Raw genomic sequence first — 21,873 nt, 5'->3', positions numbered from 1 at the left:
TGAATGCTCCTGCCTGTTCTGCTTTCCGGTTTGTATTACCACCTCAGAAAGATTTCCTTCTTTGAATCTCTCAAGTGCCTCTAATCCTTCACTGAAAGGGACGTTCTTGTCTGAGCCCATCTTCCTTCCTGCTGATACCATACACTGTGCAGCCAAGGAAGGCCACGGATTTGGGCTGTGTAGAGAAGAAACTACCTGCCTAGTTTCACATGTGTCTGTGTATGTGTGTGCACATATGTAGAAGGGGGTGATGGACAAGCTGACTATGGGTCCTCCAACTCATGTTTTGTTTTCTTATTTTTTAAGATTTTATTTTTTGAGAGGAGAGAGAGAGCGAGAGAGCACAAGCGTGAGCAGGAGGGAGGGGCAGGCAGAGGGAGAAGCAGGATCCTCCTGAGCAGGGAGCCTGACGTGGGACTCAATCCCAGCTACACAGGCTTTCATGTAGATCAGACGGGACCATATAAAACCCATATATTGAGAATAGGATATAGCCACAATATTAGTAAGGTTTATGCCCTGGTGGGAAAATAAATAGGTCTGTAAAGAACTATTTGAAGTCTTTATGGGTCTCTTCAGGAGCCACCAAAGAACTGGACTAGATCTAAATGACTTTTTCTCCCATTCACAGTGGTCACGTTGCACACATTTGTTTCAGAATCTGCCTCAGAGAAATAAGAGGTTGAAGGGAGGAATAAGTTCACCAGTTTTTCTCTAGGATTGCCAGATTTAGCACATAAAAGTATAGAATGTCCAGTTACACTGAGTTGCAGATAAATTATGAATAATGCTCCATGAAATATTTAGAACATACTAAAAATTATTTGGTGTTCAGATTTATCTGCATATCCTGAGTTTTATCTGGCAACTCCTATCTTACTGCCACTACTTAGAGTAGGGACTCTACCTCGAATTTGGTTATCTGCACCTGCCTGGGTGGCCTTCCCAACGCTACTCTTCTGATTTACCCCCACTGCCTACCACACACTAAGTTTTTTTTAAAAGAATTTCATTAAGTTTCTCTTCCACACAAGAAATTATGCTCCAAAGGGATTTTCGGTGTGCAACTGTATATTAAATTTGTGTGTATGTCTGTTATACATTTTCCTTGGGGACCTTTTTCTTTTATCAGAATCTCAAAGAGGCATCTTCAAGCTATGTAAAGAACTGTGGCTTATACAAAGAAACAAAAGTGGGTGAATTTAGAAAAATGCACCTTGCCTCAATCCTGACTTTTTCTTTAGACATCAGTAGTTTGAAAGCCCCTCATATCATTTGACTCCCACCAACATCTTACAGAATAGGCAGGGCAGATTGTTTCTTAAAAATTACTGCTTACATTTCAAAGGTAGGGTCACTAAATCCCAGACATGTGAATTAGAAAGTCATACACAACTATTACTTGGCACAGGCAGAGTTGAATAGAAATCTGTCAAGTGCAAGTTTATTTCTCTCTCTACTTATATAGACCACCAACTTAATAAAATCAATTTTGGCACAATACTTTAAGCTACAGCTTCAAAACTGTATATATTTGAACCTCAGAAAGGTTTGTATCTCTGAAGAGATTGTTCTTATGCCCTTCCATCTGGTGGACCTTGTCACTTACCTGTCAGTTACAAACCACAACTCTTGGATGTTTGGCCATTTGACCTATAGGGATGGCTTTTCAATGTGGTCACGTGCCGGAATACACCCATATTCCATTGCTGCTATTCTCAAATATTTAGAGACTATTAAGGTGTTTCACTGTCAGTGTATAAATCCTTATAGTAATAAAAATCATTAATATTTTATGCTTACTCATTTGAAAGCATAAAAGGAATAATAGTGTGGCTATTCATCTATTCTGTTTGGTTCTAAATTTTGTCTTTTTCCACAAATCAAGTGTGTTCTAAAAAATAGAGCTTCATTTGCCTCTCGGGCTTCCATATTTTTCCTCCAACCTCTTTAGTCTCACTGTCTTTTTTTTTTTCCTTTTTAAAAATCATTTTATCTTATTTTTTTCATCATGATAAGTGCATTCTTTTTTTTTTTTTTTAAAGATTTTATTTATTTATTTGACAGAGAGATCACAAGTAGGCATAGAGGCAGGCAGAGAGAGAGAGAGGAGGAAGCAGGCTCCCTGCTGAGCAGAGAGCCCGATGCGGGACTCGATCCCAGGACCCTGAGATCATGACCTGAGCCGAAGGCAGCGGCTTAACCCACTGAGCCACCCAGGCGCCCCATGATAAGTGCATTCTTTAATCCCCATCCCTTATGTCCCCTATCTCACCCTCCCTCTGTTAACCATCAGTTTGTTCTCTGTTATTTAAATGTTTCTTCGTCTTTTTTTCCTTTGCTCATTTTTTTGTGTGTCTTAAATTCTACATATGAGTGAAATCTTATCATATTTGCTTTTCTCTGGCATATTTCACTTGGCATAATACACTCTAGCCCCATCCGTGTCATTGCAAACAGCAAGACAGCCATATAATACTCTATTCTATACACGTACCATCATCTTTGTGCATCGATGGATACCCGGGCTGCTTCTATAGTTTGGCTATTGTAAATAATGCTGCAATAAGCGGGTGCATGTATCCCTTCAAATTAATGTTTTTGTATTTTGGGGGTAAATACTCAGTAGCGTGGTTCCTGGGTTATAGGATAGTTCTGTTTTTAATTTTTTGAGGGAACTGCATACTGTTTTACACAGTGGTTGCACCAGTTTGCATTCCCACCAACCGTGCCCTTGCTGACCATTTTTTTTTTTTTAAATCAACCTATGGATGTCTTGTGATTTATATACATTTCTATGCTATCTGTAACCCAGTCGTTCCCTCTATATGTGTGACTTTCATATTTAGTTGTCTAGATGAACATTATCTTATGTGTCTAAAAGCCATTTCAAACTTAATGTAGAAAACTGAGCTGCTAATAAACTATCCCACCACCCACTTCCAAGTCATCCCTATCTTTCTCATGAAATGGCCATTCTGTAATGCTCAGGGAGGAGGGAAAAGGAAAAGGAAAAAAAGTATAGAGATGTTCTTAACTTTCTTTCAAACCCTACAACTGGTATGTCAGCAAATCTTGGGGGCCCTTCTTTCCAAATATATCTTCAGTTTGATCCCTTTTCGCCATCTCCACTGCTTCTCTACCCCAAGTCACAGTTACCTCTCACCTGGATTACTTCATGAACCTCCTGATTGGTCTCCCCTTCTGTCTCTGCACTCCTTAAAAGAAGAGCCAAAGAAAGTTCTCTGTGAAGATATAAATCAGATCATGTTGCTTCTGTGTAAAGCCTATTATAGCCTCCCATCTCACTACAAAGAAAGCCAAAACCCTTATAAATGACCCATAAGACCCTACATGATTGCCTCTTGGGCCACAACCTTTCATGCTCCCTCCACAGCCCCTTCTCCCTCTTCTCCCCATGGCAGCCTCCTGGATGGTCCTCCTGCAGGGCAGTTCTACCTCTGCTTTGGGTGTTTCCTCTTTGCTTGCTCTTCCTCTTCTCTCAGACACCAGCATGGCTTCCTTCTTTTTTGTATGTCTTTAATGTTACTTTCCCAACGCTTTTAGCACCCTTCCCTGCCTTATTTCTCTTGTTAGCAGTTACACTTTAATATACTAAGTATCTTGCCAGTTTACCTTATTGTCTCTCCAGCTTATAGTAAGCATTAAGTAAATATTTGTAAAATGAATGAATGCAAAGATGATTTTCCTGTGTTGAAGATATTTTAAAAATTTCATCACATATTTTGATGGCAAATCTAAAAGTGGTTTTCACAAAGTAGTTTGACTAATGATAAGTGTAGCCTGCTAATGTGATTCCTTTGAGGAAGTGAAGACTTAAAAACATATTTGAAAACATTTACTATTACTAAGCCTGGGTATAAATATAAAAAAGTTTTTGAAGAAAACATGTGTTGGAAGAATTAACTAAATCTCAACAGACTTCCTTAAGAGGTAATTATGAATACAAATGTAGGACTCTGAGCTGTGAAGAGAAACCATGAGTCATTTCAGACAGGAAGTCATATTAGGTAAAGCTTAAAGGCAAAGAGTGACTCTGGTGATTGAAAGTTGGTAAGTGATGATAAAAGTTAATAATATTAGTATTATATTAATATTTATTAAGGACTTATACCATTAGCTATCGTGTGACTAAGGGCTAAGCATCATGAGTGGTAGATATCTTTATTTTTTCATTCTACAAAGAGGAAAGAATATCAAAGCTTGGAGTAGTTAAGTAACTTGCCTATTGTCCCATTAGCTTTAATGATGGAAGCCATCCTTGAATTTAGATCTGTCTGAGGCCAAAGCCCAGGTCCCTGACCAGTGAGTGGAACTGTTTGATTTGGAGATTAACGGCAGTTCACAGGGTGAAATTTAGGCGGAAGTAAAACTACTACAGAAAATCCTCTAGGGAGGCACAATTTTGGAGAGTAACATGGTATTTCCCAGAAGGCCCAACACAGCCAGGGTTTCCTGTACCTCTGGATCACATTGAAGCTGCTTTGGCTGAACAACACATAAAGGATGTAGTTTGTGGTTAGGGACAAATTATGTGAAAAATACATACCTTTAAATACTGCATGCACACACTGTGGGACTAAATGTTCTCCATATAAGAAGCACTGACAGATGGAGTGAAAGAGTAGAATCAAATTCACTATCAGAATTTTCCTTACAACTTAAAATGTTCTTTTTCTTTTTTCTTTTTTTTTTTTTTTAGATTTATTTATGTTAGGGGGAATGTGTGCATGCATGGGGGCAGGAAGAGGAAGAGAGGGAGAGAATCTTCAAGCAGACCCCCATGCTGAGCAGGGATGGGGACATGGGGCTCCATCCCATGACCCATGAGATCATGACCTGAGCTGAAACCAAGAGTCAGATGCTTAACTGTCTGAACCACCCAGGTGCCTCAAAACGTTCCATCTTACCCCTTCCCCTTCTCTTTCATTTTGTGTATATAGTTGATGTTGCATGTGCTGCTTTATGTGACACAATCTTGCTAAGAGTCAAGCAGCTTTGCTGGTCTGGGGAGGATTATTTAATTCTCTAAAATACTGAAAATCTTATTAAATATCTGTTGCTTGTTGTAGCATATCTATATATCCAAAGCTGGTAGAATCAGGCAGCACATCAATCATGGAAATACATCAGATCTCTCTCTAGAACTAATCAACAAAAGGGATGGCTTCAACTATGTAAAATAATGCCGTTTGAGATGAAGCAAAATTATTTTACCATGAAAAGATGGAAAATGCTCATTTTAATTCAGTCTTCATCTTTGTTTAGGGGTCCCATTTCATGACCTGGTATAGAGTCCTTGTCCTTTCAGTACGTCTGATGACTGGGGACTGGAAGGGTGTCATGAAAGTGGAAATTCTTTTTCAGAGTCCGGGAGAAAATTTCAGGTGTCTCCCTTAGTCAGCATTGACTCTGTGTCCCTCATGTTGTTGAGAATAGTTCTCCTCAACCTTACTCCCACCCCAGCACACCAAGGCAAGTGGCATGCTTCCACCAGTATAAAAGTGTTCTCAGCACGGGTGGGTCACACCATTCTATTTCCTGGGAGAGAAAAGCGAAATCTGGGGAGTCTGGATTGAGTATAGTTTGAAAAGCTTTTTCCTGGAGAGTCTATTACATCCTCCTATGAGGTAATTCCCTTACTCTCTGATCAGTCATTATTGGTTTAAAACAATGGCGCCTGATAAATACTTATTGAATTTAAGTACTAACTTAGGGTTTCTCACTCTGACTGGAGTACTGTCTTCTCCTAACCTGTCCACTCCCCTGTTTGCTGTTGTTGGCGTCCACCCAAGATGTTCCTTGGGGTATGTGGAATGGAAACTGGCTCAAAGCTTTGTGTAGTGGCTGATCTTATTGAAGAGTGAGCACAGTATGTTGGAGAGATTACTGCTTGAAAGCCTGTCCTGCTTACAGACTCCTTTCAAAAAAAGAGGTTGCCCCAACCACAACCCCCTAAGAAGTAGCAATGCAGGCTGTTTCTTCAGCAGTGGTGCTGTGTGGCGCAGCATGTTAGCCTTCCATCTGAGTCACAGTTGGAGTAGGAGAGGACACCTGACTCAGAGGTAGCCAATCGGTCGGCTGCCCAGTGGCTTCTGAGATTGCTTCAAGTAAGAACTTTCCCCAAAAACGACAATGGTGATAGAATCAGACTCTCCCCTCTGGGGCATTTGATTATGAACTATAGACACAGAACTGGCAGCAAGAGGAAAGAGTTATAGTTGTGCAACTTGAATTATGGCTGTGTTCTGAAGACGTTTTACGAAGAGTTGGGGCAGTGGTATGCTGGGGCTGGCTTTCTCAGGCCCAACAGCTGGTTCCATACATCTCTGCCCCACTCTGCCTCAGGCTGGCAGGAGTACTGACACCACATCAACTGGTTTTTGTTATAATTGAGGTCTCCCTCCTCCTGATCTGGTTGTTAAAAATTTACCAGCACACCACTGGCTAAGGGAAGGGATGGTATCTGGGGAGCAGGCAAGCAGTTACCTCTTCTGGGTCCTTTGTCTTAAAAACAAACAATGTTTAAGGTAATATGTTAACATGATTGGTTTTAAGATTATATTAAAAAAGATGTTAGAGAAAATGTTGTGAAATATATGATTTAAATATCAGTGGTTAAATTACAAAGCTCACAGGAATGTGGTCAGAGGGTAGTACCTTTCCTGTTCCTGGTGCTTATCAAAGGCAAAGCCTCCACCTCCCAGGCTCACAAAGGATGACCCGACAAGCCGGTTAAGTCTCTGGTCTTATTTCCACACGTATTCTTTACCCCTTATTACCTGAGGTAACTTGAGTGCACACCAGTTACTTAAAACCACAAGAGCCCAGTGAATACTGGGCATTTGGAAAATGGGACAAATTCATACAGCAAAAAGAGTATATAGAATTTTGGAATGAGCTTTGAATTCAAATACTCCTTCACCCCTTCCTGGTAACATAATTTATCTATGCCACATTCTCCTTAGTTGTAAAATACGGATAAAGGATAATAAGCTCAGAGATATTTGTAAGGATTAAATGAAGTACCCTGGGTAAAACATCTAGCTCAGTGTCTGGCACTTGTTACACACTCAAGTACCTTCAACTCTTTGCTCCTCTCTTTAACATACTTACTGGAGCCTTGAAGACAGTTGAGGGAATGGGGCACCTGGGTGGCTAGGTCGGTTGAAGGGCCCACTCTTGGTTTCAGCTGTGGTTGTGATCTCAGGCTCATGGGATCGATGGGGAATGCCCCTGGGCTCCATGCTCAGTGCAGAGTCCACTTGTTCCTCTCCCTCTGCTCCTCTCCCGCCTGCCCCTCTCAAATAAATAGATAGAATCTTAAAAATCAAAAATAAAAGCAAAACCAGCTGCTAGTTTTGCTGTCAAGTCAGTAGAATTGGTATAATCACTTAACTCTCCACTTATATTAATATGAATTAGGTTGTAAGATAATGCCTTGTTTAAAATTTTATGTTTTTGCATATAAGGTCAACTTATATGCAACTTATAAGAATTTTAAATATTACTATAATTATTACAATCCTTTGAAACAAGCTTTTCTCTGCACTTAGCTCAGAGCAGCTGTATAGCAGTCCACAAATTACTGTGTTCATTTCCTTTTTTTTTAAAGATTTTATATATTTATTTGACAGAGAAAGAGATCACAAGTAGGTAGGGAGACAGGCAGAGAGAGGGGGGGAAGCAGGATACCCGCCGAGCACAGAGCCCGATGTGGGGCTCGATCCCAGGACCCCGACATCATGACCTGAGCTGAAGGCAGAGGCCCAACCCACTGAGCCACCCAGGCAGCCCTCCTTTTGTTTTTAAACAACCTGTTAAACTGTTGACTGTGGGCAAAGAACAACATTAGTTGTAAGGGAATTAAGGAAAACAGATGCTTGGGTCCCTGGGTGGCTCAGTCAGTTGAGCGTCCAGCTCTTGGTTTCACCTCAGGTCATGATCTCAGGGTCCTGGGATAGAGCCCTGCATCGGGCTCCATGCTCAGCAGCGAGTCTGCTTGAGGTTCTCTCTCTTTCTCTCCCTCTGTCCCTCCCCCTGACTTGAGTGCGCTCTTTCTTTCAAATAAAAATAAATCTTAAAAAAAAAAAGACAAACAGATGCTTATGTAATACCCAGTTAAATATACAAAAAAGAGAAAAGGGAGTGAATATTAAATTGTTTTCCTGAGTATTCCCCTCTTACTGCCCAGCTTCTAGGTACCTAAACTGAATAATACCATGTGTCTTTTAAATCCCTTATTTACTGTATTACCATTTTTTAAAAAAATTTTATTTATTTGACAGAGAGAGAGCACAAGTAGGCAGAAAGAGAGAGGGAAGCAGACTCCCCACTGAGCAGAAAGCCCGATGCGGGGCTCGATCCCAACACCCTGAGATCATGACCTGAGCCAAAGACAGAGGCTTAACCCACTGAGCCACTGAGGCGCCCCACCATATTACAGTTTATTTACCCTTAGCTTACTTAGGTCATCTGCCCTTAGCCTCATTATCACTGCTAGTAAATTAAGGATAAAATCTGCCCATTTGCCAGGAGTAATTCACGGGATGTGGTGTTTCTCAGTACCAGATGATTTAAGGGGAGCTACTTGCAATTGGAGTGGTTTTTGGCATATGGGCCTTAATAATTTGCTAGAATTAAATTTGTTTTGAAGTTTCTGCTTTTCAAATCAGCATTTTCAGACAAGCAGTGTGATGTATAAATTACCGCACTTTAGTTCACACTAGAATAATCCACATTCTAAATCTGTTTGGCATTTACCCCTTAAGAATTTTGCATCAATAAATCATTTTTGTAGCATCTTAAAATGTTCCTAAGTAATTCTATATAACATCTTGCATCTGCAGGGCCTGTCGTGCCAGTGTGAACAAAAATAATAAATTATAGTAATTAAGATATAATTACGTTGTCTTGAAAAGCTAAGGGTCATTTGGACTTGATTACCGGAGCAGTTATCAGTGCCAAAGAAAAGGCAGGGGACTAGTGGCTTGGGCCTGTAATTAAACATCTGGGACTGACAATTTGGCCATCGGAGGTAGCACCTTCTGAATAAATTTCAATACTGCCTTTTAGACAAGCTACAACAAATACAAAAACTAGTGTAAGGGGAAGAAGAGAGGTTGCTGGTGGAAAGGACAACCCGTCTCAACATTTAACTATTATGAAAACTGTTGTCACGAAGCCTGCCTCCTCTCCATAGAAAGGCTCCCTTGGAATGCAGGAGGGTGCGTTCGTGTCTTATAATGCCTATTTGTTGTTTATCAGACGGCTCACCTGAATGCAGAACTGGCAGTGCCGCTGCAGCCTCACCCTCCCACTTACAGAAGTACTTGCCAGATCTTTTTATGCTCTCATGACCAAAGCTCTCCAGTGATCCGGGGCACAGCGGGCGTCTCCTCAAGCTCCTTAGGCGTCTTCCCTCGCGTCCTCCGCTCGCTGTCTGGTCTCCCCGTGGTCGTTTCTCTCTTCTCCACCCTGCTCAGGGGTCTCAGGTGGGACCTGGGTGGGATGCTAGGCTCTGCCCTTGGGCCTCCACCCCGGAGAGGGATGCGCCCTGGCGGAGAGAGTCCACCTTTTGCTCGCGCTCGCGGCCGGCAGCACCGCGGCGGCTGTGGAGGAGGAGGATTTGGAGGAGGAGGGAGTTGGCGGCCGCCGAGGCCGGGCAGCCGGCCCCGTCCGCGGCGGGCGCGCTCCGCGGTCCTCCCTCGCTCGTCTCCCATGCTCATATTTGGACTCGGCTGCCCGTGCCCAGGAATTTCCCGTCATGCCTCCCGCCGCCCCGTCCGTCGCCCGGAGCCTGGGAGGGAGGGAGTGAGGGAGGCTCGGACGGCGGCGGCGGCGGCGGCTCCCTGGCTCTTCCATGAGCCCGCGGCGGACCCTCCCGCGCCCCCTCTCGCTCTGCCTCTGCCTCTGGCTGGCCACGGCCGTGGCGCGGGGAGCCGCGCAGTCAGGTAAGTTTGGGCTCCCTCTCCCCCTCGCCTCTCCTCTCCCACCCCAACCCGAGTAGAAGTGTGACCCAGACCCCCGATCCCCTCCGAGCGCCGCCTGCGCCCCCTTCAGCCTCCGGCGGGGACGCCCCTTGTCTTGGGCCGGGGAGGGGCGCCGAAGGGGAGCGCCCCGCGCGTGCGGGGGTGGGGGCGGATGGAAGGAGGTCAGGCTGGTTGCGCCCCCGCCTACGGGAGGCGTCTGGCCGCCTCGCTGACACCTTATCCCGTCCCCGGAGCGAACCTGAGCCGGAGAGACGCTCTCGCCGGACGCGGGCCCTCGGGGAGGGGCTTGGCGGGGCAGCCCGCAGGAGGCACGGGAGGGGGGCCGCGCGGGCTTCGGGAAGGCACGGGACGAGCCGCGGGGGCTCCCACCGAAGTGCCCGCTCGGATAACGGGCCGGGGTGCGTGGGAATGCGCAGGTCAGGCCCGCGCTCCGGCTGCGCGTCCGGAGGGGCGTGGGGCGCCGGGCGGAGCTGGGGGCGGCGAGCGGGGGGCGCCCAGAGGCGCACGGTCCCCCGTCCGCCGCGTCGCCCGCGCCGGGGGCTCGGGCTCCTGCTCCCCACGGGCCCCGCTGGTATTTAATAGGCCCAAACTGAACAAAACCCCGAGTTTGCCAGGTACCAGTTTTGTTTTGTTTTTGAGCGGAAAAAAGCATCCGAGTGTGTTTTTTAAGTTTTACACTGGACTATTTAAAGTCAAACTCTGTGAACGAAAGGTGCCATTCCTGCCTTCCTTGGTTTAGGACTATAATTAGGGTAATTCTGAAGTCTTAAGAGGATGATTTTTAAAGATCATTTTCTTTAAATCATGTGGACAATATCAGTGAGAATTTTTTCTCCTAAGGTTGTAAAAGGTAATTATTTGAAATTACAAACGTAGAGTTTAAGGTGCATGTGAAATTGCATGAACTTAGATATTTGTGATGAGCGTCTCACTTACTAATCATCAGAGCTTCTCAGTTCTTAGTTTTTGCTGGAATGGGAGAAGAAAAATCGTTAATTCCTCAGTTGAGATTAGGGAATTTTAGTTTGTTTTTGTTTTTTGCTACTAGTAGACTAAACTGTCAACATAAGATATGGCTCGCAATTAGGACTTATGGATTAGTTGGAAACTGACTCTGTTAAGCATAGATTATACTCAGAACTTTCTGTCACTTCATATTCTGTTTGCAGCACTGGTGGCAAAACAGATTTTACAAGATAGTCGGTCTATAAAAAAATCTTCAGGATTCATGTAACTTATAATATTGTCAATTTAGATTAACGGGAGATTTTTTAAATGTTTGACTTTATTAAATGTGCAGCTTATTAATTTAAGTAATGATACCAATTTCATGTTTGCTTTTGACTAGAACTGTTTTTCAGAAAGCCTACTTTTTATGGATTCATATTTTAGGAGTATCTTTAATAATACTTCTTGGGCAATACAGGAAGTTCTAACTACACATTTTATTAGTGGTCTTCTAGAAAATACTGTGCTGCACAATAAAGAGTGGATTGTACTGCCGGGGAATATATGTTTTTGTTGTTGTTTTTTTTTCCCCCTCAGTGATGTGTTGACTTACCTAATACCTGTGGTAAAGCAGCCCTTGAAGACCAAAATCCATTGTACTGTGGCCCCTTGCCAGTATTTTTGAACACCAAGTTTATATTTGGATCCTTTAAACATTCATTCTTTTAATTTTGGTCCCAGCTGACATATAAGTCTAATTTCTGACGACTTTTATTAGGGCCCTATGTGAACATCTGGAATTTTTTTAATATTAAAATAAGTTCTCTGCCATATAGAATTTTGTCACAGTGCCTAAATTGCCAAGGTTGCAAACATATAGCATCATTTACATTTTGCATCAACTTTTTTTAGTTTTTTAGGTTTTTTTAGTTTTTTGTTTTTTAAGGTGCTTGTTCTAGTTATCCTAACTAAAATGTTAACAAATTAGGTCAGAAATCTTTACTACTATTTTGCTAAACTCAAGTAACAAGAATATCCAGAAAAGATCCCAAGAGTAGTTGCATAGATTTTTTCCTACATTTTTCTAATACATTTATCCTTTTAAAATTAAAAATAAAATTTCAACCATTAAAGAGGAACTTTAGGAAATAATGCTTTTTTGGTCTATTATCTGGTCACAGCTCTTTGATTTTACCTTGCCTGTGTTACCAGCTGTCGCCAGCGTTCAGTGGCTCATTGTCATCTCACTTTATTATGGTTGGGGATTTGGTTCAGACATTTGCTTCCTTCTCTGTAAAGTGATGAAGTTGGACATAGTCTCCATGTCCCTTCAAACTCCAGGATACTGTAACATTGTTTTTGTTTATATAATCCTGCAGAGCTGCCTACACTAAATTGATTCAAACTTCTGATTATCACCTCTGACTTGCTATACGTGTTAAACTGGTCTACTTGTGGTCAGATCTGATTGGTGTGGATCTGTCTACCTTGTGGAACATCTTGATATCTGGCACATGCACACAGATGCACATATGTTGACAGAGTTCCATGATATTAAGCTTCTGCTACTTTCTCTTCCCCTCATCTAATAGAAGTAACATAGCTTGTTATGTCATAGGGTAAATGTCTAACTGCTCTTTGTGGCAGTTAAGCCCAGGCCCTAAGATGGTTTGGTATTCAGTTTTGGAATTTGTGTCTGGGTTAGCAATACCACTGTAGAGCACCCAAACCTTTCTGTGGTTAGGAGCATTCCAGATGAAATGCCCTACATTCCTACAAAATGCCCTATTGATCGTACTTGGACTTACCCATCTTGTTTATTCAGAATTAAATCGAATTTGGATAGGAGGGTAATCAGATTGCTATTTAATTTTCTAGTTGTTAGCATCTGTGATTGCTATACAGATATCTCAAGGCTTTACTTTGAATATTCCTATATTTCCTCCTTTCTGGGCACAATTGGTTTTTCTTTTAAAAGGCTCAGCAGGGTCCTGGATACTTGTTCACATATTTTCTCTATAGCATACCAAAGCCATCTTTTATGGCTTTTAAGGAAATTCGAAGAAAGAGAAAAGAAATTATAGAAAAAGGAGGCCAGTAATAAATCAACCAATTGACTTTATGGAGGATTTGGTTATTGTCTCATTTAAGCTTCTGTTGCAAGTAATACAAATGAACTTGAACTAGTTTTAGGAAAACGAAAGAAAGGAATTCGATGGACGCTAAATGCAGACAGACCATATTAGGGACCAGGGACTGGAAAATGTGGAACTTTCCCTGTCTCTACTCTTTACCTTTCTTTGCTTCATTGTTCTTTCTTTGCTGACCACTTTTTTCCCCTGCTTTCCTGTGTTCATGGTTGAATTTGACTCCTCTCCTGAGTATTTACATGTCCTTCAGTTTGCAGGGAAAGACTAAGTCATTGAGGCTTGATTCTGAATTCCTGAGAGAAAGAATCTGATAGACACAGTTTGGGTCTTGATACAGATTTTCCCTAAGGTCTCTTCTAATGCTGGAGTTCTTTGTAGTAGGTACTGTAGACATTTATGTGATTTGATTTTGCATTTTTACATTTAGTATCGTGGGGTTATTTGTCCTTAAAGGATATAATTTTCTCTTGATTGCCGAATGTATCGGAAAGAGCTTGCCACCTTCAGTGGGATCCTAGGATATTAGAGCAGTTCATTCACACTGAAGCAGGAATGCTGAAATGCCCAAGAGGAAGCTTTGGGGAGTGAATGGAGGGTAGCCCCGCATTTAAGAGTCACAAAGCAGTTTGGGATTCACCTGACTTGTGAAAATCCTGTTTAATAAGAACTGATCGACCCTGCAGATAATTGTCTGCATATTTTCAGGAATTCACTTAATTAAAATGCTGGGCTCAAATAGCTCTTAAGGGTAAATTCATTAAAACTATTTAATTGATAATTAGGGACATTCAAAATAGTAATAGTTTAGGGAGTTCCTTAGTTATTTTCCTGTTCCTCACCCATGTGTAGCATTTTCCATCTCTGCCTTTCCTTTAGACTGCTTCCACTGCTTCGCTTGTTTTTCTCTCCTAACCTGTCTCTCAGGCCTTGATCTCATGGTTCTTTGCGAAGCTTTTTTCACCTCTTAGAATTTGTCATTCCCTTGTGTTTCCAAGACATTTTGTACCTTGATTGAAGCATAATTTTACCATCTTGCATTATCAAGTCCATATGTACTCATCTTCTTCACTAGACTGTAGGTTCTATTAGACCAATGAATCACCTAGAAGAATTCAGATAAGCTGTTAGCAACCCATCATCCCAAGCATAATGACTCTAGCTTTTTCAAACGTTCTGAAGCTTGTACGGCATCCTGCTTGTCACTGCCTTCTTCAGATGGTGGAGCTCAATCATATCGCTCTTCTTTCTCAGTCCTTGTCTGTTTTTTAAATGTTACAGGCTTTTCCGTGAATATTCCAATTTCCTGAGTGATGATCAGTTATATAGAACAATAGGATCTTTCCCTACAAACCGAGATGGGTGGGGAAGGCAACTGATATGGAAGGAAATCGACTTGTGTTAAGAACCCAATATATACCAGATTAGATAGAGAGGGCAGGTACAGGAAAACATGGGAGCATATATGAAGGGGAATAGTGGGAAGATAAAGTATAAAAATTGAAAATTAGGTTTGGCCTAGATTTTTATATTAATACTTTTTAATATTTATATTTTTATATTAATACTAGAATTTTATATTAATACTTTTAATACTAGGCTAGAAAATTTGGACTGGGTTAGCAAGCTAAATCCTCAAAATCAGAGTTGGATTATGAAATACGTTATTTAATAATTCAGAGGATGAACTGAATCAGGAAAGAAACCATTGGATTAATAAAGAGAGGTTATAGGAGATTTTCTTAGGGAGTGAAGACCTGAGCTAAGGTGGTGGTGCTGGGATTGGAGAGATGTTGCTAAGGTAGACCTTAGACAACTGGAGATGGGGAAAGAGAGGGATGACTAAAAATGATGGGAAGATGTTAAGCTTGGGCGATTGCAAGAATGTGCACTCAGCAAGTTTGTGGGTGGGGGTAAAAAATGAATTTTATTTTAGATCTTTTGCATTTGAGGTGCTGGTAGAACATTCATGTTGAGATAGCTGGGTAGTCAAGTCAGAAATGTGAGGTTGTGACTTGGAGAGATTGGGGCTGGAGATAAAACATGTATGAGTAAGGAAGACTAAAAATAAAAGGGAAAAGAAAGTATTTGTTGACTGGTGAAGAGGAAAAGCGCAGGAAAAGCATCATCATCAGGAAGATGCAGCTTTTTCTAGCTTTGAACGATGGCCCGTCAGTATATGGCATTCTGTCCATGAGCTTTCCTTGTTTGTGGGACACCATGTACTCACTCCATGAACAGTACGTGGGAAGCCTTGAACGAAGGATCCTGCAGCCAGAGAGACCTTTCCAAACAGAGAAATTGTTGCTGCTACTTCCCATCTTAACCTCTTCAGTGGCTTATCTTTCTTAAGATAAAGGACTAACCCTTTCAGTGTCTTCGTCATCACTGTGCCTCTGGGCTTCTTACAAGTGGTTCATTTAGCTTCAAACACACATTTGACTGTCTCCTTCTCATTCCTCCCTTTACCTTCCCCAAGAATGTGAAGCCAATATAATTCCGTCAGATGTAGTACTCTTTGGCCTTTTTATTTTTCCCCTGGTGCTCTGTGGGTACTTTTTATTGCCATGGTCAAGTTCTTATCCATGAGACAATTGTTCACAATTTCCTAATCTATAATAAAAACTTTATAATAAATCACATTCCTACCTCTTTCTTTTTTGTTTTTTTTTTCCTTAATGATTTTATTTATTTATTTGACAGAGAGATCACAGTAGGCAGGGAGGCAGGCAGAGAGAGGAAGGGAAACAGGCTCCCTGCCTAGCAGAGAGCCTGATGTGGGGCTCGATCCCAGGACCCTGGGGTCATTACCTGAGCTGAAGGCAGAGGCCCTAACCCACTGAGCCACCCAGGTGCCCCTCCTACCTCTTTCTTACAGAATGCCTTTTTTTCCTTATCTCTTCAAGTGTTGCCTACATGGTTCTCCAACACCTGAGTCAGTCACCTGGGCCACCATACCTTGCTCTGTGACTCTGGGCCATGGTAGCCTGGAGCAGCGTTGTTACCTGGCATTTTGTGACTGTGTTAACCTAGCTGAGTGCTGTTTATCAGGATACCGCAAGCTAATTTTTTGATACTTGTCTTTCTGAAGGAAATCAGAGGGAATTTACTTCATTGAAGGGCTTTATTTGCATAAACTGCAGAGGTATGTAAAATATGGAGGTGACTGCAGGTGATATAGAGAAATGATGCCAGATGTCGGTATAGGAAATGTGCTTGCAGGGCTTAGCTTCCTGATCAAAGGGGTATCATGGTTGTTTCTGAGAATAGTATTCACTTCATAAGGTTTGTCTGAAATGGCATATTTATGTTCAGTATGGAGTATGAAGAATAATTTCTGACTTGATTAAAAAAAGGAACCCTCCCATATGCTAGTGGTTGTGTTTTTAGTAGCTGTTGACTGAGAAAATACATAATAGCAAAAACCTACTATAAAATTTTTAAATGAGTTTTTTTTAATATAAAAGCATTCTCACATTCAGAAAGTATACATATGTGGAAATTATGGCTTATAGAGTCCATAGACAGCTTGACTTCTTGCTTTGTGAATACTCTCAGGGAGGTTCCGGTCTCAGGGTTCAGTGGCTCATTGTCACTTTAGAATATGGAGGGGAATTTTGTTTGAAAACCTGAGCCATGGTTGAAATTTTGGAAGGACAAGAAAGTTCCTGCTCAACATCCTCTAGGAACACCAGTTGCCCGTTTTATGCTGGGCAATGTACTATATGCTAAGACTGGGCTGTTAAGCAGTCTCAGGGATTAGTATATGAATATTTTTAAAGATTATATTTTCAGATATATAAGCATCATTCTTAGGGCCATAGTCCTGTCTTTTAGGATAAAATTTAGTAGGTGATTTTCATGCAAGTATATACCTACAGCAATCTCTGTTATGGCCTGTCTTCTATTACAATAAATTACACAATAAATCTTTATGGTTTCTCAGGTCAGTTTATTTTCTTTAAAGGAAAAAAAACCCTGCAAACAAAACAAAACCAACCAGTCCCTCAGCATATATGTTAAGTTTAAGGGAACACTGAAGATAAGCCTGTATTACATTTAGACTCTTTAGAAAATATCAGGACAGTTTTTGTATAAATCAGATAGTCCTGAATTTTATGTTTGTCTTTTCATTTCTCCCATTTATGTTGTATTTGGTTGTCAGAGAATCTGGGCATGGTTGGGGTTGGGAGACATCTAAGGTGACTGTTAGAGGTGGATATTTTATCTTAGATTAGTAGTGTTTAAGGAAAGGTAGGGCCATATCTCCCCGTTCACAGTCCATTATGTAGGATGACAGTTGAAGAACCACAGGTTGTCTGGGAGCCCTGGTCACACAGTAATTGAGAATGAAAAGGTGCATACACTGAAGTCCTTCCTGATATCCATCTAGTTAGATCACTGTAGGGAGCCAGGAAGAGCATGGTTGAAGGTAAGGGATCTGCAGAGCCAGTTGAAAAACTGCAGACTCATTAGTATATTTGCATCCTTGTGTATATGTTCATGTTGCAAAGGAGTCAGTGTAGTGCAATGAAAATATTGGAGAGCAGATCAGAAGACTGGGTTTTCCTGGTTCTATTCTTCCGTGAAGCATTTACACTCTCTGTGCCTCAGTTTTCACGTCAGCAAATTGAACCAAGTGGACTGAGTGATACCTGATGTTGTTTTTACTTTAAGATGCTGTAGTCTATGGGTTGTCTAAAAGTCTCTAAGTAGCTTTCACAATTTTTAATGGAAATGACATGATAAATAAATTATACTAAGTTGTCTTCCCTTGTTATGTTTGGTTCAAGTTGTTTATTTTGTGGAAGTATAAATGTTATTCTGTGACTAAGATCTGATGTTTGAACTTTGTAGCCTAATGTGCTCAGTAATTTGATCCATAGCAAAGTTACATAACCCTTCTAATTTTTATTTAGAGCATAGATTGCTGTGTATTAGAAGCATCATATTTACGAGCCCATTCAAAGTAATGGCCTTAAGCACTAGAAACTATGTTGGCTGATCTAAATGTATAGTTAAGAATTCCTTATTTGGCTTCATGATGTATCTCAGATGGGAATAGTCCTCTTTTAGTCAGGGTACACTGCTAGTAGAATTTGCTTTTGACCATCCTAGAAATAATTTTAATTCTTAAAACTGGTTAATTTGCTCTTATCATTAAAGAAGAAAATCTCCATTGAGCTTTTAAAGGAAAAAAGAAAACAACACTTTACTGATTTGCCAGGGGAAAAAAATCTTCTCTTGCCTTTATAATGTATTTTTTTAAAAGATTTTATTTATTTATTTGACAGAGAGAGAGAGAGATCACAAGTAGGCAGAGAGGCAGGCAGAGAGAGAGGCAGAAGTGGGCTCCCTGCCCAATGTAGGCCTCAATCCCAGGACCCTGAGATCATGATCTGAGCCAAAGGCAGAAGCTTAACCCCCTGAGCCACCCAGGCGCTTGCCTTTATAACATTATTTCTAAGTTTTCCCCCTTTTTAATAAATATTTCACATGCACAAAAAGAATACATAACACCTATATATAAGACATAAAGAATGATTTTTAAAAATCTAGGTATTCCTGCTCAGCTTCGGAAGTGGAAATGTTCAAGTTGCCTGTGTGACCTCCCTTTACACCTGCCCTCTGCTCAGAGTTCCCAGTCTTGCATTTTGTGGTAATCACTTAACACAAGTGATAACTAATACACTCTTGCTTTATTCCCCTCTCTCTTATTTTATTTTTTTATAGTTTTACCATAGATGTATCTATCTCTACAAAATTTACTATTTACTTTTGCATTCCTTGGAGCTCCATCTTAATGCTGTCATCTGCTGTGTAGCTTCTGTGACTTGCTTTCTTCCCCCATCTCATTATATTTGTGTTATCCATATTGATGTATGTAACTCATTTTTAAAAGATTAACATTTCCTTTATTATCTGTATTTTTTTTCTACTTTTTATTTATTTCTGTGCCTTTCACATTTATCGGTTAGGGTGCTTATATTTTTCGATGGAATCAAATCTGTTTTTTCCCCATTGCTTCTAGGCTTCACCATCCATATAGTGAATATTAATAATAATAATGGTAGTGATAATAAAAATAATAGCAAATACTCACATACGGATGTTACTTGTTTTTTTACCATTTGTGCCAGCCGCTAGTTTAAGTATTTACTGTTTACATATAATAAATTATGTATTTATTTATTTATTTATTTATTAAAGATTTTTATTTATTTATCAGAGAGAGAGAAGGGGAGAGAGCAAGCACAGGCAGACAGAGAGGCAGGCAGAGGCAGAGGGAGAAGCAGGCTCCCCGCCGAGCAAGGAGCCCGATGTGGGACTCGATCCCAGGACGCTGGGATCATGACCTGAGCCGAAGGCAGCTGCTTAACCAACTGAGCCACCCAGGCGTCCCTAATAAATTATTTAATGATCATGGCAACTTAATCAAGGAAGTAGCGTATTATCATAAGAACTCATATATGGAGATTAGGGCCTGAGGTGCAAGGCATTCAGTAATTTGAATGACTATGATTTAAATCTTGGCCTTCTGGCTACAGAGTTTATGCTTCTGATTATTGCAGTATAGTGACTCCTGTGTAGTCTTTTCTTTTAATTATATTTTTCCCATTTAACTTTTAAGGTATTAAAGTGTTTTTGTGACTTTCAAAAAAGAATGACCGTAGTGTGATTCTTAAGTTGGTTCTCCTGCGCAACACCAATTGTTTAAAGTCATGTTATAGTTTAATTTACTTCATGGTTAGACCATGACTTTTTCATGCAGGTTGTTTAAAATTATCTGGGATTTATTATTGTTTCCCCCTCTATTAAAAAGAAAAAGAGTATCTTTTTAAAATTAATTTTCTAAAATCTTTCAGTTTTTTACTTTGGTATGTGGTTTGGAATTGATTTCATTGATTTCTTGTGCTAATTTGGGCCAGTTTCTTCATTTTTTAGACAATGGCCTCCTTTTTAAAAAAATTATTTCTGTGACTTTATTTTTTTTTTAAATTTTTTTTTTAAATGATAATAATAAGCACTTCCCAACAATCTCACAAACCAGATTGTATCATTACCCCATATTACAGCTGGCGTAATGTGCCAGAGTAAAGGCACAATTTACCTGCCTAACTTCACACAGTTTACAAGTGGCAGAGTCAATCACAATTTTTTTTTTAAAGATTTTATTTATTTATTTGACAGAGAGAAATCACAAGTAGGCAGAGAGGCAGGCAGAGAGAGAGGAAGGGAAGCAGGCCCCCTGCTGAGCAGAGAGCCCGATGTGGGACTCGATCCCAGGACCCTGGAATCATGACCTGAGCCGAAGGCAGCGGCTTAACCCACTGAGCCACCCAGGCGCCCCTATTTCTGTGACTTTAAATGAACCACTTAATCTTCCTGAGCCTTGGATTTCCCAACTAAGTTGCATTTGTTTGGTATAATTATTTCATTAACCAGACATATGTAATTGTTAATCGGAGTCTCCTTTCAGTGTAAAGTAACCAAGGATAATTGTGAAGAAAAATAATTAAATAAAGGGAAGTTCTTGAGAGTGGTTGGAAACTACTGATTTTCCCCAACCCCTCAAATTGCAGAACAAAAAACTTCAGTATAGAGAGTAAAATCCCTTTTGACTGTAATTATCTGTGCCTTAGTTTCTTGTATAACTTTTTTCCCTAGATGGGTTAACTTCCTAATTTTATTTTTCTCTTACATTGTGAGTTTATGATGTTTTCAAGTTTTTCCGAGGTCTTGGATAGTCTCTTACTATCCTTTATTTAAACAAGCTGAAATTTCTCTTATCCTGTAAAATAAACAAAACCTACTCCACTTGCCATCATCCTCTCTGACCAAGTTGTTTTATACGTTGTTTATGTGCTTGCTGTCTTTATTTGCTGTCCATCCAAAAATATGTGTACACCCATGCTCTATGTCAAGCACTAACTCATCTAATCTCTGGGGATGCAGTATGAGCTAGAGAGACTAGGGACTTCCATTCTCAGTTTGCAACAGGCATGGCCTATTGTAGAAGGAGTGCGAAGACCATTTTGTGGTAGGAGAAGGAGGGAGAATGGTTAGAGTTGGGGGCAAAGAAGGTGGTGAGATCATATGGGGCTTTTAGATCACAATGAGGAGCTTAGGTATGATTCTGCATGATGGAAGCCATTAGTGGGTTTTAAGCAGTCAGTGACAAGATCTGATTTGCATTTTAAAATAATCAGTCTGACTGCTGTGCAGAAAATGGCTTGTAGGGGCCAAATGGAAGCTGGTAAACCACTAAGGGCTAGTTTAGTTGATAATGGTTTGGACCAGAGTGCTAATGGCAGAACTGATGGACTGGATGTAGGGTCCAAGAGAATGAAAAGAACTATCCATGCTCTTCCACTGAAACTGCTTTGATTGGAGCCGTTAATGGTGTTAACGTTAAATTAAGCCCAATGAACTCAGTTTGATCTCTATCTTCAGGGCATTTGATACATTGACCATTCACTTCTAGAAATGGTCTTTTCTACCGATTTGTAATACTGTTATTGTTATGTATATGATCCTAAACAAATCAATTAAATTATCTGTGCCTTAGTTTCTTCACTTGTAGAATGGCAATACTATAGTTCCTACCACGTAGGTTGTTGTAATTGTTAAATGAGACAGTATATGTAGACTACTTAGTTCAGGGCCTTCCAGAGTTCATTCATAGTAAATGTTAGCTAGCAACAGCCTTATCATTGTCCTAATTATCATCACCATTAGTATTCTGGATAACACCTTCCTTGACC

General features: G+C 40.7%; 2 protein-coding genes across 14 annotated transcripts in view; one reads left to right on the top strand and one right to left on the bottom strand.

The window, feature by feature from the left end:
• The window catches only part of LOC116593205 (myb-related transcription factor, partner of profilin-like), a 32,153-nt gene extending 22,381 nt beyond the window's left edge, over window positions 1–9,772 (bottom strand). For 3 of the 12 annotated variants that reach the window (XR_004286822.1, XR_004286819.1, XR_004286821.1), the window contains exons 1-2: window positions 9,298–9,567; window positions 3,167–3,245 (exon numbers count right to left, since the gene is read on the bottom strand). Coding sequence is in view for 1 of the 12 variants with exons in the window: in XM_032347148.1 (XP_032203039.1) it covers window positions 9,375–9,749 (375 nt within the window). In the remaining 11 variants the exon portion in view is untranslated. Of the gene's footprint in view, window positions 1–3,166; window positions 4,626–9,297 lie in introns of all 12 variants that reach the window. The other 9 variants (XR_004286824.1, XR_004286826.1, XR_004286818.1 and 6 more) reach the window with 7 other exon arrangements.
• A 24-nt stretch (window positions 9,773–9,796) lies between these two features.
• MSRB3 (methionine sulfoxide reductase B3) overlaps window positions 9,797–21,873 on the top strand; it is a 163,339-nt gene continuing 151,262 nt past the window's right edge. The window contains exon 1 of one of the 2 annotated variants that reach the window (XM_032347145.1): window positions 9,797–9,974. In XM_032347145.1, the coding sequence (XP_032203036.1) occupies window positions 9,884–9,974 (91 nt within the window). In that variant the 5' untranslated portion in view covers window positions 9,797–9,883. The remainder of the gene's footprint in view (window positions 9,975–21,873) is intronic. The other variant, XM_032347146.1, reaches the window with a different exon arrangement.

Source organism: Mustela erminea, chromosome 6 (genome assembly GCF_009829155.1).
Source record: "Mustela erminea isolate mMusErm1 chromosome 6, mMusErm1.Pri, whole genome shotgun sequence".
Taxonomy (NCBI): Eukaryota; Metazoa; Chordata; class Mammalia; order Carnivora; family Mustelidae; genus Mustela; species Mustela erminea.
Note: the sequence above shows the minus strand (reverse complement) of the source record. Positions and strands in the feature narration are given on the sequence as shown.